This window comes from Theobroma cacao, chromosome 2, assembly GCF_053813885.1.
Source record: "Theobroma cacao isolate CCN51 chromosome 2, ASM5381388v1, whole genome shotgun sequence".
Classification (NCBI taxonomy): domain Eukaryota; kingdom Viridiplantae; phylum Streptophyta; class Magnoliopsida; order Malvales; family Malvaceae; genus Theobroma; species Theobroma cacao.
In genome coordinates, this window is record NC_142640.1 from 3,897,262 (window position 1) to 3,909,361 (window position 12,100).

Below are 12,100 nucleotides of genomic sequence, written 5' to 3' on the forward strand. Positions count from 1 at the left end.
ATTTCCTCTTCAATCATCAGTGGCAAGCTTCGTCAGCTTTAGCACTCTGCCAAGTGGATCAGAATGACTTCGAAAAAAGCCAGAAAAAGATTGAGTCAGTGAACAAAAGATGCAAGTTGTGTTGGCATTTTCTAGCATTTGAAGTTCCACTTGTGGGTCATGACTTTGTCTTCTTACACAACATCTTAAATTGATGCTAATCACATGTTTGGAGGAGAGTGTGGTTTAGCCACGATCGATGCAATTCAGGATGGATTTGGTATTTAGCTTCTTACAATTCAGGCCGTTGGCTTTTCTAGTTTCTCTCCTTTTTTAAGGTCAAATCTCTTGCTTCTACCTTCTCGTTAGGTGAAATAATCTTTTTAATTAGATTAATATTATTAGAGAGAAAAATTTATAGTTATTTAAAAATATAGAAGAAAGAAAAAAAATTAATGAATGTACGTAGTTCTAAAATTGAGAAAAAAAATAAGTATAATATAGATTATGGTGACATTTGATATGAAGAAGGTGGGTGTACATTTTTCGCAAAATGATCAACTATTGATTATATTTATTTTAAAAAAATTTAAAGCATATTTTTTATAAAATAAAATCTTATTATATCCTAAGTGCTATTTGACTCATAAAACCAACCTCAACAATTGATTTTAATAATATTATAGATATTATCACATGCATTAAGAGCAAATAATTTAGCTTTATTTTTTTCTTTCTTAAAAAATTGAAAATTTTATGTCAATGGTATATATGTTCTAAGCAAGTTTGTAATTTAAATTGATTTTTTTCTTAATTTTTGTGAGATAAACCATAAAATGAGAAAAAGTTAAAAGAAGATTACATGCACCAGATCAATGGGACACCAACGACAAAAAATTTGACCGGAGCGATGCGTTAAAAGTTGGCAAATCGGACGGTTAAAAACACAGCCTCTTGTCCTCTAACGGTTAACCTTTTTAAGACGTTAACGTTAATCGGTTGCTGGAGGTTATCTTAGCCGCCAAAGACTGTTTCTTTGTCTTTGGCTTTGCCTCCAATTCTTTCAAATCTTGCGTTTATACTCAATAGGTTTCTCTGCTTCAGTTCCTTGCCAAAAACCCAAAGAGGAAAACTAAGAAAATGCAAGCCAAGGCCCTCCTAACTCATCCTTCTCCCACTCCTCCTCTCCAAAACCCTAACCTGAAACTCCGCCCTTCCCCTCCTCTGTTCACTAAGAAATCCACTCTCTCAACCCCTCGTTTTCACCAATCCTTTTTACGATCTTTTTCACGCAATTTTGTCCCCCAGAATCAAAGTAGTAAACTGAAACGTTACTGCATTAGCCTTGGCCAAGAACTAAATTTTGAAAGCAATGAAGCTTTGGTTGAAGAAGAAGAAGAAGAAAAAGAGGAGGATGAGGAGGAGGTGAGAGTGGAAATTGAGGCAGAAGGATTAGCAAATCAGAGCATATGGAATCAAATGAAGGAGATTGTGATGTTTACTGGACCTGCTAGTGGGCTTTGGATCTGCGGGCCATTGATGAGCCTCATTGACACTGCGGTTATTGGCCAAGGAAGCTCAATTGAGCTTGCTGCTTTAGGTAACTAATTCCTTGGGAATTTTTATTTCGGTTTTGATAATTAATTGCAGGAAAAGAGAAAGAAGTAAAAATTGAACATGAATACTGGGTACTTGGTGTTTTTTTTTTTTTTGCTTTCAAAGATATATGATAATTAGTTGAGTGGTGACTGATTGATAGTGAATTTGGATGGGCAGGTCCCGCAACGGTTGTTTGTGATTATATGGGTTACGTGTTTATGTTCCTTTCAGTTGCTACTTCCAATATGGTGGCCACTTCCCTTGCTAGACGGGTTAGTTTCTTGAACACTCGAGGGTGTTATTGCTTTTATATCAGTACTAATATATATATAATGTCATGGTTAAGTTGGTGTCACGAGTTAAAGAAATACTTTAAAATTAATATCTTTTTAAATATTATATTTATAAAGGATAAATTGGTGACTGAACATGATGGTTTTCTTATAGCACTGGGATTAGAAACTTTGTGCATATTGTTCACTTGTATGCTACATCTTGATGCAGCATTACTGCATGATTATTTCATTTCATCTAACTAGTTAGTACAGACTCTTATTTGTTGGTCTTTCTTTTCAATGACACTCTGGATTTTGGATCTTCTTTATTATTTGCTTCTCTATATTAAGGCTGCATTTTAGGCTTAACTCTTTAACAATATGGTGTTTCTGCAGGATAAAAATGAAGTCCAGCATCAGATATCTATCCTGCTTTTTATTGGGTTGATTTGTGGATTCTTGATGCTTTTCTTTACAAGATTATTTGGTTCACAGGCCATAACTGGTAATAAAGACCGGTAAAGCTATTTTTAGTTGCAGATTATCAAAATGTAGGATGCTTATTGATTGTAATGATCAGCCGTACTTATGATTTTCAGCTTTTTCTGGGACAAAGAACGCACATCTTGTACCTGCTGGAAACACATACGTTCAGGTTCATATTCTTCCATGTTCCTTCCTCATTTAAACTTTTAGATATTCTCTCTTAGTAGGCTTTCTTCCCTTTAAACCTTAGAGTTAGTAAGAAGGAAAGGTGACTATAGTATTGGAGGCCTTTTTTCTTCCATCTGTTCTATTTCCTTTCCTCTCGACTGCTTATACTTCAGAGATTTTGAGAGAATGTTCTTCTTTGGCAAACTTAAGCACAGTTCTAAGTAAATTAATCACTTTCAATTTGTTGTAGGTTGTTTTTATCTAGTGGTATGTCAAATTATATGTACTGGGTTAAAGTATCTCCTGAAATATTTTCCATCTTCAATAGGTGATTGGATTGGAAGTACTATATCTGCTTTCATCTGTTCATGTGTTTATCATGGGATGGAGGGGAGAAGCTATATAGTCTTGTTGAGGCCATACAGCCCTAGTTGGAGTTAGACAACATAAAGTTTTCTTTGGGAACTGAGAGCCATTACTCTTTGCATCTAGTTGGGTAGTATCAGTTACTGAATTCCTGTTACTACCAGTTTTAATAACATATTCTTTCTGCTGGATATTCTTCCATAGCAACTGGTTGAATGATTTTGTCTAATACTTACTCTTATGGGACTTTTCTCTGCTAGTCATGCTTGATTATTCTCATTGCTTTTTAATTGAAACAAAATTCTTTCTGTATGTAGATTAGAGGTCTAGCATGGCCAGCAGTTCTTGTTGGATGGGTTGCTCAAAGTGCCAGGTGGTGATCTATTTTATTTTCTCCCTTCCCATGAATTATGTTTGAATAAGCTTGCACTGCCTTCTTCTTCTTGCCTTTTATGAGTTCTTGACAAACTATACATAGAAGTGATGCATGTACTGTCTTGTGAGTGCCTTTCCACCGAGCTTTTGGCAAGGGTTTGTTTATTTTTGTTGTATTCATTTGTGAAATGAGGCTGCTTTAGCTGGACTCCTTCATGTCCAGTTATAACCAAGGATATTAACAAAGAAGCTATTTGGATTATTTATGATCTTATGGGATTGATTATCTATTTAAAAGTGATTTTCATTCACATGCATATATTTACTCTGGAATAACTTTTATGTCCTATGCCAGCATCCCTGTTTTAGTAGGATATATTGTGTCCTAATTACCGGTTGATTTTCCATTGTTGAATTGCCAACATTGTGAGCATTTGTTACTTCATTTTCTTTTCTGGTACTCTGACGCCCTCCTTTTGTCTCCCAGTCTTGGTATGAAAGATTCCTGGGGACCATTGAAAGCTTTGGCAGTTGCCAGTGCCATAAATGGCATTGGTGATGTTGTCCTCTGCATCTTTTTAGGCTATGGTATTGCTGGTGCAGCATGGGCAACAATGGTTTCACAGGTGCCAATGGAAATTTGAAAATGACAACACAGATCCAAATTTCCTATGTGTATACATTTTAAGTGTTAATTGAGCGGGAAATTCTTTTGACACCGCCACTTACCAGCATATGTTCTAGGTTGTTGCAGCTTATATGATGATTGAAGCTCTGAACAAGAAAGGGTACAATGCATTTTCCATCTCCATTCCATCACTCAATGAGCTGATGGCTGTGCTAACGCTTGCTGCTCCAGTGTTTGTAACTATGATGTCAAAGGTTTACATTAAACTTCATTTAATAGGACTATCTGGTTCTCTGTGATCATCTTCTTTCATCTGAGACAGTTTGGTGTTGTTTTAGGTAGCTTTTTACTCTCTGCTTATATATTTTGCCACGTCTATGGGCACACATACTGTTGCTGCTCATCAGGTGAGATATACTCACACTTGTTATTTTTGGTCAGTTTCTTCTTGCATTGCTAAAAGTCAATAACCATTATTTTGTAAACTTACTTTTCACTAGGTCATGCTTCAAACACTTGGCATGTGCACTGTATGGGGTGAGCCTCTCTCTCAAACTGCACAGTCATTTATGCCTGAGTTGATATGTGGAGTCAATCGTAATCTGTCAAAGGTTCATTATCTCAAATTTTAATCTTATGCTGATTGCCTCTTCCCTGCCTCAACAGCACTAATGTACACCATAGAGTATCTAGTACAACATCTCTCTATGAGGATGTTGTCCTCTAACGTGTGTTGAATTGTTTATGATATCAAACAGGCTAGAGTGCTGCTGAAATCACTTTTCACAATTGGTGCTACACTTGGACTGGTATTAGGGATTATTGGAACTGCAGTTCCTTGTTTCTTTCCCAATATCTTTACACCTGATCCCAAGGTCATACAGGAGGTTAGTTCATGTTTCTCTAACTTGTAATCTATCGTTTTTGTCTCCACCAGTTAATGCTGTTTGTTGCATCATGAGCAGAAAAGAATCTGCATTAGGTCTATGTTCCTGTTCTGATATAACTCCCAGAAATTCAAACCTGAATATTTTCCTATTTGCTAAACATCTTGTGTCCATTTTCACTCGAAAACTGAGACTTCCTGTTGGTCTTGGATTGAAGGTATAGGATATGAACAAAATGGTATTTATACATTTATGACATGTGGATCCTTTTAAGTAGTTGATCCTTGGTATTTCATTTTTGTGTACATGCAGATGCACAAGGTGCTGTTACCATACTTTCTGGCATTAGCTGTGACCCCAAGCACTCACAGCCTTGAAGGCACTTTGCTAGTATGTTTCTTTAATTAAGTTTGAATATCTCAATTCAAAATAACTTGGTTTGCCAGTTGTCCATATCATGCTTCATCATGAGAATTAATGACAAAACATGTTCCAACTTCTCTAATTTACATCCTATCATCACAAATCCATTTGCTTTTTGTAGGCTGGACGAGAGCTTAGATTTATTAGCTTGTCAATGAGTGGATGCTTTGCTTTTGGTGCACTTATACTGCTGGTAGAGATCCGTTCCCTTGTCCCCTATTGACTACTGTTTATCTCATACGTTGCATGGATTGTGCAGTAAAATCATCCTAACTTTATGTGTTCCCAGCTTGTCAGTACTAGAGGATATGGCTTGCCAGGGTGCTGGTTTGCACTTGTGGGGTTCCAATGGGTAAGAGTAACCATTCTAACATTTGCATTCAGGCCATTTGTTTCAGATGATTTGAATGCTGAAATTCTAACTTTTTCAGGCTCGATTCTCCCTCTCCCTTCAACGTCTTCTTTCTCCCAATGGCATACTCTACTCTGAAGATTTGAGACAGTATGAAGTGAAGAAGCTGAGAGCGGCTTAGTTTCAGAATCCAACAGTTGTAGAACCTCATGCCATTGACTACTATTAGATGCCATGCATCTTATGTGCGTAGATTGCTTTGCTGCTAAAGTGGCCCGAGCTTTCACCGAGTTAGCAAAGACCCTAGTGTTTTTTTTAGAAAATGGTCCAGATATCATTCATTCTTTGAGCTCAATAAGGAGCCCAAAAGAAGCATATAGCCATAAGCAGTGTTATGTTTAATCTTTTATATAAGACAATTTGTAAATCCCTGCTTTATTCAGAATTTTAGTGCAAGGAGTAAAAAACTTTGATCATTCCCGCCGTAAAAACGAACATGAGCCTGACATACCAACTTGAGAAAATGCCGTTTTGGGGTGCAGAAGACGTAGCTTTTACCTCGTCTTAAGAAACATTTCTCGTTACAGTTCAGTGTTCAGACTTTGAAAATATGGGATGGGGGGCACTGTACCTGCAAATACGAATGTTAACTGGGGAGCTTCTGGTCAGGGATCCTCTGTTTATCCAATTCCAAGTTGGGCCGCACCTGGCCAACGACAAGTGCCAGGGAATGCAAATTCAGGTTGTACTGCTCCTGGGAATGCAATGCCAGGGTGGGCACCACCTGGCCAAGGGCCTACCGCTGTTAATGCCAGTTCTGGATGGGTTGCACCCAGGCAAGGGGCAGCACCAGGACGTACGAATCCTGGTTATGTGGCGCCCTCTGAAAATTCAGGCATGTCAGTCTTTTAACTCCTAAGTGGATAACTTTCCTATTCTGATTTCAGTTAGATAACGTTTGATACTTTACAATATAATGCGATTACAGGTAGTATGATTATAGATAATGTAATTGTAAGGAAGATAATATTATAGTGTTTGATATAGAAGTAATGTAATGATTAAAATGTAACGAAGATAACATTACAGTGTTTGTTTTATAAGTACTTTACAGGATATGTGATGTTAATTTTCAAAACTATCCTTATATATTATAATACAAGTTTAACATGTATTTTTTTATTGTTAATTTTTATATAATGTCATTTTAAAAAATTTTTTAATTAAATATATTTTATTTTTCATTTCTTATTACAAGTATATATTTTATTTTTATTTTTAATATAATTTCTTATATGGTATATTTTATTTTAAACATTATATAAAAACAACATATAGTAAGCATTATATAAACATTATATAAAAACAACATATAGTAAGCATAAAGTTAACTTTTCATGTCCACCTTACAAATATTCAATTTAAAAACAACATATAGAAGGATCTATTTTCGATATGTAGAGAATATGTTAGATAAATTTAATGCAAGTTCAATTGATACTAAAGACCGATTTAATGGTAGCAATCAAAGGCAAAAAAAAGTAAATTGCACTGCAAGCAACATGACTCAAACCCGCGACCAATAATGCAGGCTCATTAAGCAATTAACCACACAACCAACTAAACAAATTATATTAAAATGCAACCAAAAGTTGATATAACGACCGGCAGTAACAACTAAACCTTTTTGCACTCTTTTCTTGCACCCAAAAATCAAAAAAAAAATTGCAATGGTTTCCTGCTATCAAGACCAATTTTGTCGTAAACAAAATCGAAAAAATGGGAGGTCAAATCTTCAAAAAAAGGCCAAAAAAGAATAAAAATTCAAATTCAAGGTTAAATGAGGTTTTTTGGGGTCAAAATGGCAACAAACAGCCTTCGGCTTTTTGCTAGCACGTAAATCTCGAAAAGTTACATGGATTCAAAAAAAAATCACCCTGATCGGACAACCGAGCACAAAGTTATGATCTTTTAAAGTTGATACCACCTTATGACCCAAAACAACCGAAAAATTGTAATCTCTTTTAATTTAAACGCAGCGTTGGGTTTAGGCCCACCCAACAGTCCTCGTAAGAGCAAAATGAACTAGAAGAATTAGGGGACTAAACCCCCTACGAGAAACCAACCCAACTCCTACAAATTTTCCAAAAAAAAAAAAAATTTCAATCCAAAGACCCAACCCCAAGAAAAGGTAGAAACAAAAACACAAGGCTCCTTTCTTGATAAACCAATGTACTAACCAGTTGGATTGCAAGCCGTCCATTAGAACATATAACATTCTTTACTAACAAGTCACGCAATGCCTTACTAACAAGTCACGCAATGCCTTATCAGAAACTAGTCACGTAATACCTTATCAGAAATTAGTCACGCAATTCTCAAAGTCAGTCACGCAATGCCTTATCAGAAACTAGTCACACAATGCCTTATTAAAAACTAGTCACGCAATGCCTATCAACTAGTCACGCAATGCTTTATCAGAAACTAGTCACGTAATGCCTTATCAAAAACTAGTCACGCAATGCCTATCAACTAGTTACGCAATACTTTATCAGAAACTAATCACGTAATAATTTATCAAAAACTAGTCACGCAATACCTTATCAAAAACCAAGCACAAAGAAGATGGCCATGTCTTGACGGCATCATGGATTTGACAATGCTAGGTACGAGTTCTGATGCTTTCAAAATTTCTAATTGGATAGAAGTTCTAACTGGATAGAACTTGAAAACTATTTGATTACCCATATTTTGTTGAGGGAATAAAAACCAAAAATTGCAACCAAACCGACAACGTTTTATTTCATCACAATTACCTGTGCCTCTTGTTGAAGATTAGCCCAGAAATCCAACCTTTCTTACCGATCAAGGGCCAAATTGTTCCAATGATAAACCTTAAAATATAAATATGAAAAAAACTTAAATTAACAGAAAAAAGTCATATTAAAGAATACAAGAAGAAGATAAAAAAAGGAGAAAGAAAAAAAAATGAGGGATTTCAACCCATAATTTCAGATGATGAAGAAACAGAGCTAGAAGAAGGAGGAACGACTTTAGCAAAATGGAGAAGAAGCAGAGCTAGAAGAAGGAGGAACGACTTTAGCAAAATGGAGAAGAAGCAGCAAACCCTCAACCCCAAAAACGATGTTTTGCTTCGAATTGTGAGTAATTTTTTTAAAAGATGATGGGTAAAAATGTTCTTAAAGACATTACAGAGTGCTATGTAATGTGATTGCATTAGTTTTGGACTGCAATCACATTACATTTATTAGCTACAATGTGATTGCATTGCAATCTTATATTGCAGTGATCTGTTATAAAATAAACACTGTAATATAATTTAATTGGCCACATTACAGGGAATGTGACTTTACATCTTTTATCCTAAATGCCACCCAACCATGTTCAATTACTAGAATTTCAAAATGTGGGTCAAATTGCCTAATGGTGACCGGTGAACTATGGCTATGGGGTCGGACAGTGCAGCTTCTTGTTATGCACTTATCGTGCTCAGAATATTAACGCAGCCTAAGTAAACAAAAGGTTAGAAAGAAGGTTCGGCTTTGCAAATTAAGACAAATTTGCAAAGGTTTGAAGTGGTGGATGGTCTTGTCTAAATCTTTTTTGGGAGATAAGTCTAACAATCAAAAGATAGTAATAAATTTTTATTTTTTGAACCAATAACAAAGGGTCAAGGAAGAACCGGAATCAATAAACGGTTGTTGATAACTAATTTTTTTTGCATAATAATTATTTAAATTTTTTTTTATTTTTATTGAATCAAATAATTTAATTAAAATGTGCTTATCATTTTAGATATCAACCTTTCTATAAAACTCTCCTTTTTTTTCATCCTGATCTCTATAGAACTCTCCTCCCTTTTCTTGATATTCTAATGTTACTTAACAACTGAGTTTTCTTTTTCTTTCAAGCCCTGCTTTGCCCTATCAGCAACATGGTGAACAGATTTGGACACGGGCAGATTTCTCACCTCGTATTTGATTGCTAGGAAAACCGAGGAATAGAGATAACCTGAATATTTATAACATTAGTTTAATCTTTCTAATTATGAAAGCCAAATGAGGTATTATATGGATGGATTTTAATTTTTTTTAATCTTTTTATTTCGAAAAGTTTATTGGATCCCTTTAAGTCTCTTTTTATTAGTTTTGAGATGTGTTACCTTCACAAGCATGTGCAAAGGCAGAAATGCAGAAGTTAGAGATTTATTTACTTCATTTACTTTTGTTTTCTGTTCTCATGCTGTTTGATGTTTTGTCACCATGTTCTCGATTTGTTCTTTATAATTTACCATCGTCCTAAGATTGTTGATGTTCCGTAGTAACGTTTTTTTTTTATATGTCTTACTATAAAATTAAAGAAATTAATTAAACCTCAATAAAGAAAATGTGATAACTTACAGCGTTTCTAAGCTTGGGGTTAAGCTGTTGAACGAGTGCGGAGCTACAAGAGACTTTGTGAGGCATGGAGAAACAGAAAGCCCAGTGAGGCTCCAATAGAATCTGTTTCCTAGCATGCCTTGCTGCCATTTTCAGTTTCAATAATGGAAAAAAATCATCTGGGTGTTTCACCAGCGTCCCCAAACTCCCCATTCTTTTAAAGGAATCTTGGCATGTTAATTTAGGCACGCAAGAATGAAAGGGTGGTGGGGGGTTCTGTGAGGGAACTCATTGGGTTCTTGCAGTTGATTTCTACATAATGATGGCCTGGGCTTTGGTCTATTCCGGCGTCCATGAATTGGCACAATTAATGTTGGTTACTGTGATTTTGACAATTGATCTAATGTGATTTCGTTGGTCAAATTTGGGTTAGTATTATTTTTATTCTATCAGTTTTAAGGTTTCAATTAATTTGATTGCCAAATGAAGCAGTATTTGTGATAATGGCTCGTTAATATATATTTACGCTGAACATTTAGACAAATATAAATAATGATGGAATTTGGTCAAAATAATAAAAAAAATTAATGATCATGACAATTATTATCTATAACATATTTAAAAGGAAGCTCCAAGCGCGTAATCACGTGTCGATTTTACAAAATATTTTGAAAGATTGAATAATATTTTTTCAAAAGAGATATGAAATTGTTCAGGTGAATTGTAGAAGTATAGATTTTATGTAGGTCGTATGCATGAATGTCTTATATTTGATCCCCATACAACACACTGGTCGTACTCAAGTATTCTTAATCTAAAGCCATTATTTTGATTTTTGCTTGCTTCCAGTGTATTGATTTCGGTTAATTGATTATGATCACATTGAACAATTTGGCTGACGAAAAAATTGAACGCACTGAGCAATTGTTTCAAACAGTTGTCCCTCTTTAATGAAAACGTTTTTCCTTTTCATTTTGGATTTTAACTTCTTTTATTATTTTATACATTAAAAATGATGAGAAAAATTAATGATTATTGTTAATGAAGCTAGCAGGTGCAAATTCAGATTTGTTAACAGATATCCCGGTGCTACAGCTGTTAGAAGCTGCAGTGTAATTGGTATCGGAAAAGTACCATGACAGATATTGCTCTGTATTGATTGAGTTCATTATATCTGCAGCCTTCCAACAAAATTTATGCTGAATAATAAAGATATGGAGAACTGCTTCCTGCAATGAATCATCAAACCGGAATTACTTAAGCACATGCTCATCATGACCAAAGCTTGCAAATTTGGAGATCCTTTTGGGTGCCTCTGATTACTGTTCTGAACAGTTGTATTGCGGATTGATATAATTATTCAAGAGATATTGGCTTCTAGGAATCTCTAGAAATTATATAAAATGACTGTCATATAATTAATTCCTTTGCGTTTTTTATTTCAATCATATTTCTTTGATGCCCTATGACTGTTTCGGAATAGGAATCTGACAAAAGAAATTGTTCAATCATAGTTAAGATGCATATCCACTTGAATAAAAATGTCGTCAGAAACTTATGTCTTAAGCTCCTAGAATCCTAGGCTTCTATCATCAGATGTTGTTCTTCTTTTGCAGGCTGCACAGGATCTTAATTTTCATTAGATTATCAACGAGCCGATGCTTTACATTGGGTGCTCCGATCTTGATGGTAGAGATCCTTATTTTGGATTTCCTAACATCAAACTTTTATGATCATGGTTGTTTTGGTGTATCAACTTCACTTTCCAGTTTTTCCTGTTACCAGCTACTGAGCAGTACTAGGGGATATGGTTTTCCTGGCTGCAGGTTTCGCACTCTTGGTTTCCAAATATGTAGGTATAGCTCTCTGTAGCCATACGTTTTAAATTTTTTGCTGTACGGTCTTATTTGATTGCATACGATCTCTTCCAGGCTCGGTTTTCCCTTGCTCTTAGCCCTTGCGTCTTGTATCTGTAAAAGGCTTGCTTTACGTTGAAGATCCCACCCAAAAGCAAAAGGATGTCCGAAAGTGACCAGCTATCAAACTCCACTCTTCCTGCTGACAAGTCGTGCTTAATTCTTGCAAACTGGCGTGTCCTAGCTGCCAAAGAAAGATCAAGCTGTCGTTATTCTTTAGGTTCTTGATGAGGAACATAATATTTC

The 12,100-nt window shown here is 35.4% G+C and overlaps 1 protein-coding gene across 1 annotated transcript; it reads left to right on the plus strand.

The window, feature by feature from the left end:
- Nucleotides 1-1,018: 1,018 nt before the first annotated feature.
- LOC18607703 (protein DETOXIFICATION 46, chloroplastic-like) lies at nucleotides 1,019-6,029 on the plus strand. Its single transcript, XM_018115683.2, has 14 exons — nucleotides 1,019-1,579; nucleotides 1,756-1,850; nucleotides 2,250-2,358; nucleotides 2,453-2,508; nucleotides 3,191-3,246; nucleotides 3,736-3,874; nucleotides 3,993-4,130; nucleotides 4,215-4,283; nucleotides 4,377-4,487; nucleotides 4,635-4,763; nucleotides 5,076-5,153; nucleotides 5,308-5,379; nucleotides 5,476-5,538; nucleotides 5,618-6,029. The coding sequence occupies exons 1-14, from the start codon at nucleotides 1,120-1,122 to the stop codon at nucleotides 5,717-5,719; spliced, it is 1,677 nt and encodes a 558-aa protein (XP_017971172.1). The 5' UTR covers nucleotides 1,019-1,119; the 3' UTR covers nucleotides 5,720-6,029.
- Nucleotides 6,030-12,100: the final 6,071 nt, after the last annotated feature.

Bases quoted from the DNA above. Each gene is read 5' to 3' on its own strand.
- LOC18607703 (XM_018115683.2), top strand. From the start codon at position 1,120: ATGCAAGCCAAGGCCCTCCTAACTCATCCTTCTCCCACTCCTCCTCTC. The intron at 3,875-3,992 runs GTGCCAATGGAA...CATATGTTCTAG, and splicing joins GGGCAACAATGGTTTCACAG to GTTGTTGCAGCTTATATGAT. The intron at 4,764-5,075 runs GTTAGTTCATGT...GTGTACATGCAG, and splicing joins ATCCCAAGGTCATACAGGAG to ATGCACAAGGTGCTGTTACC.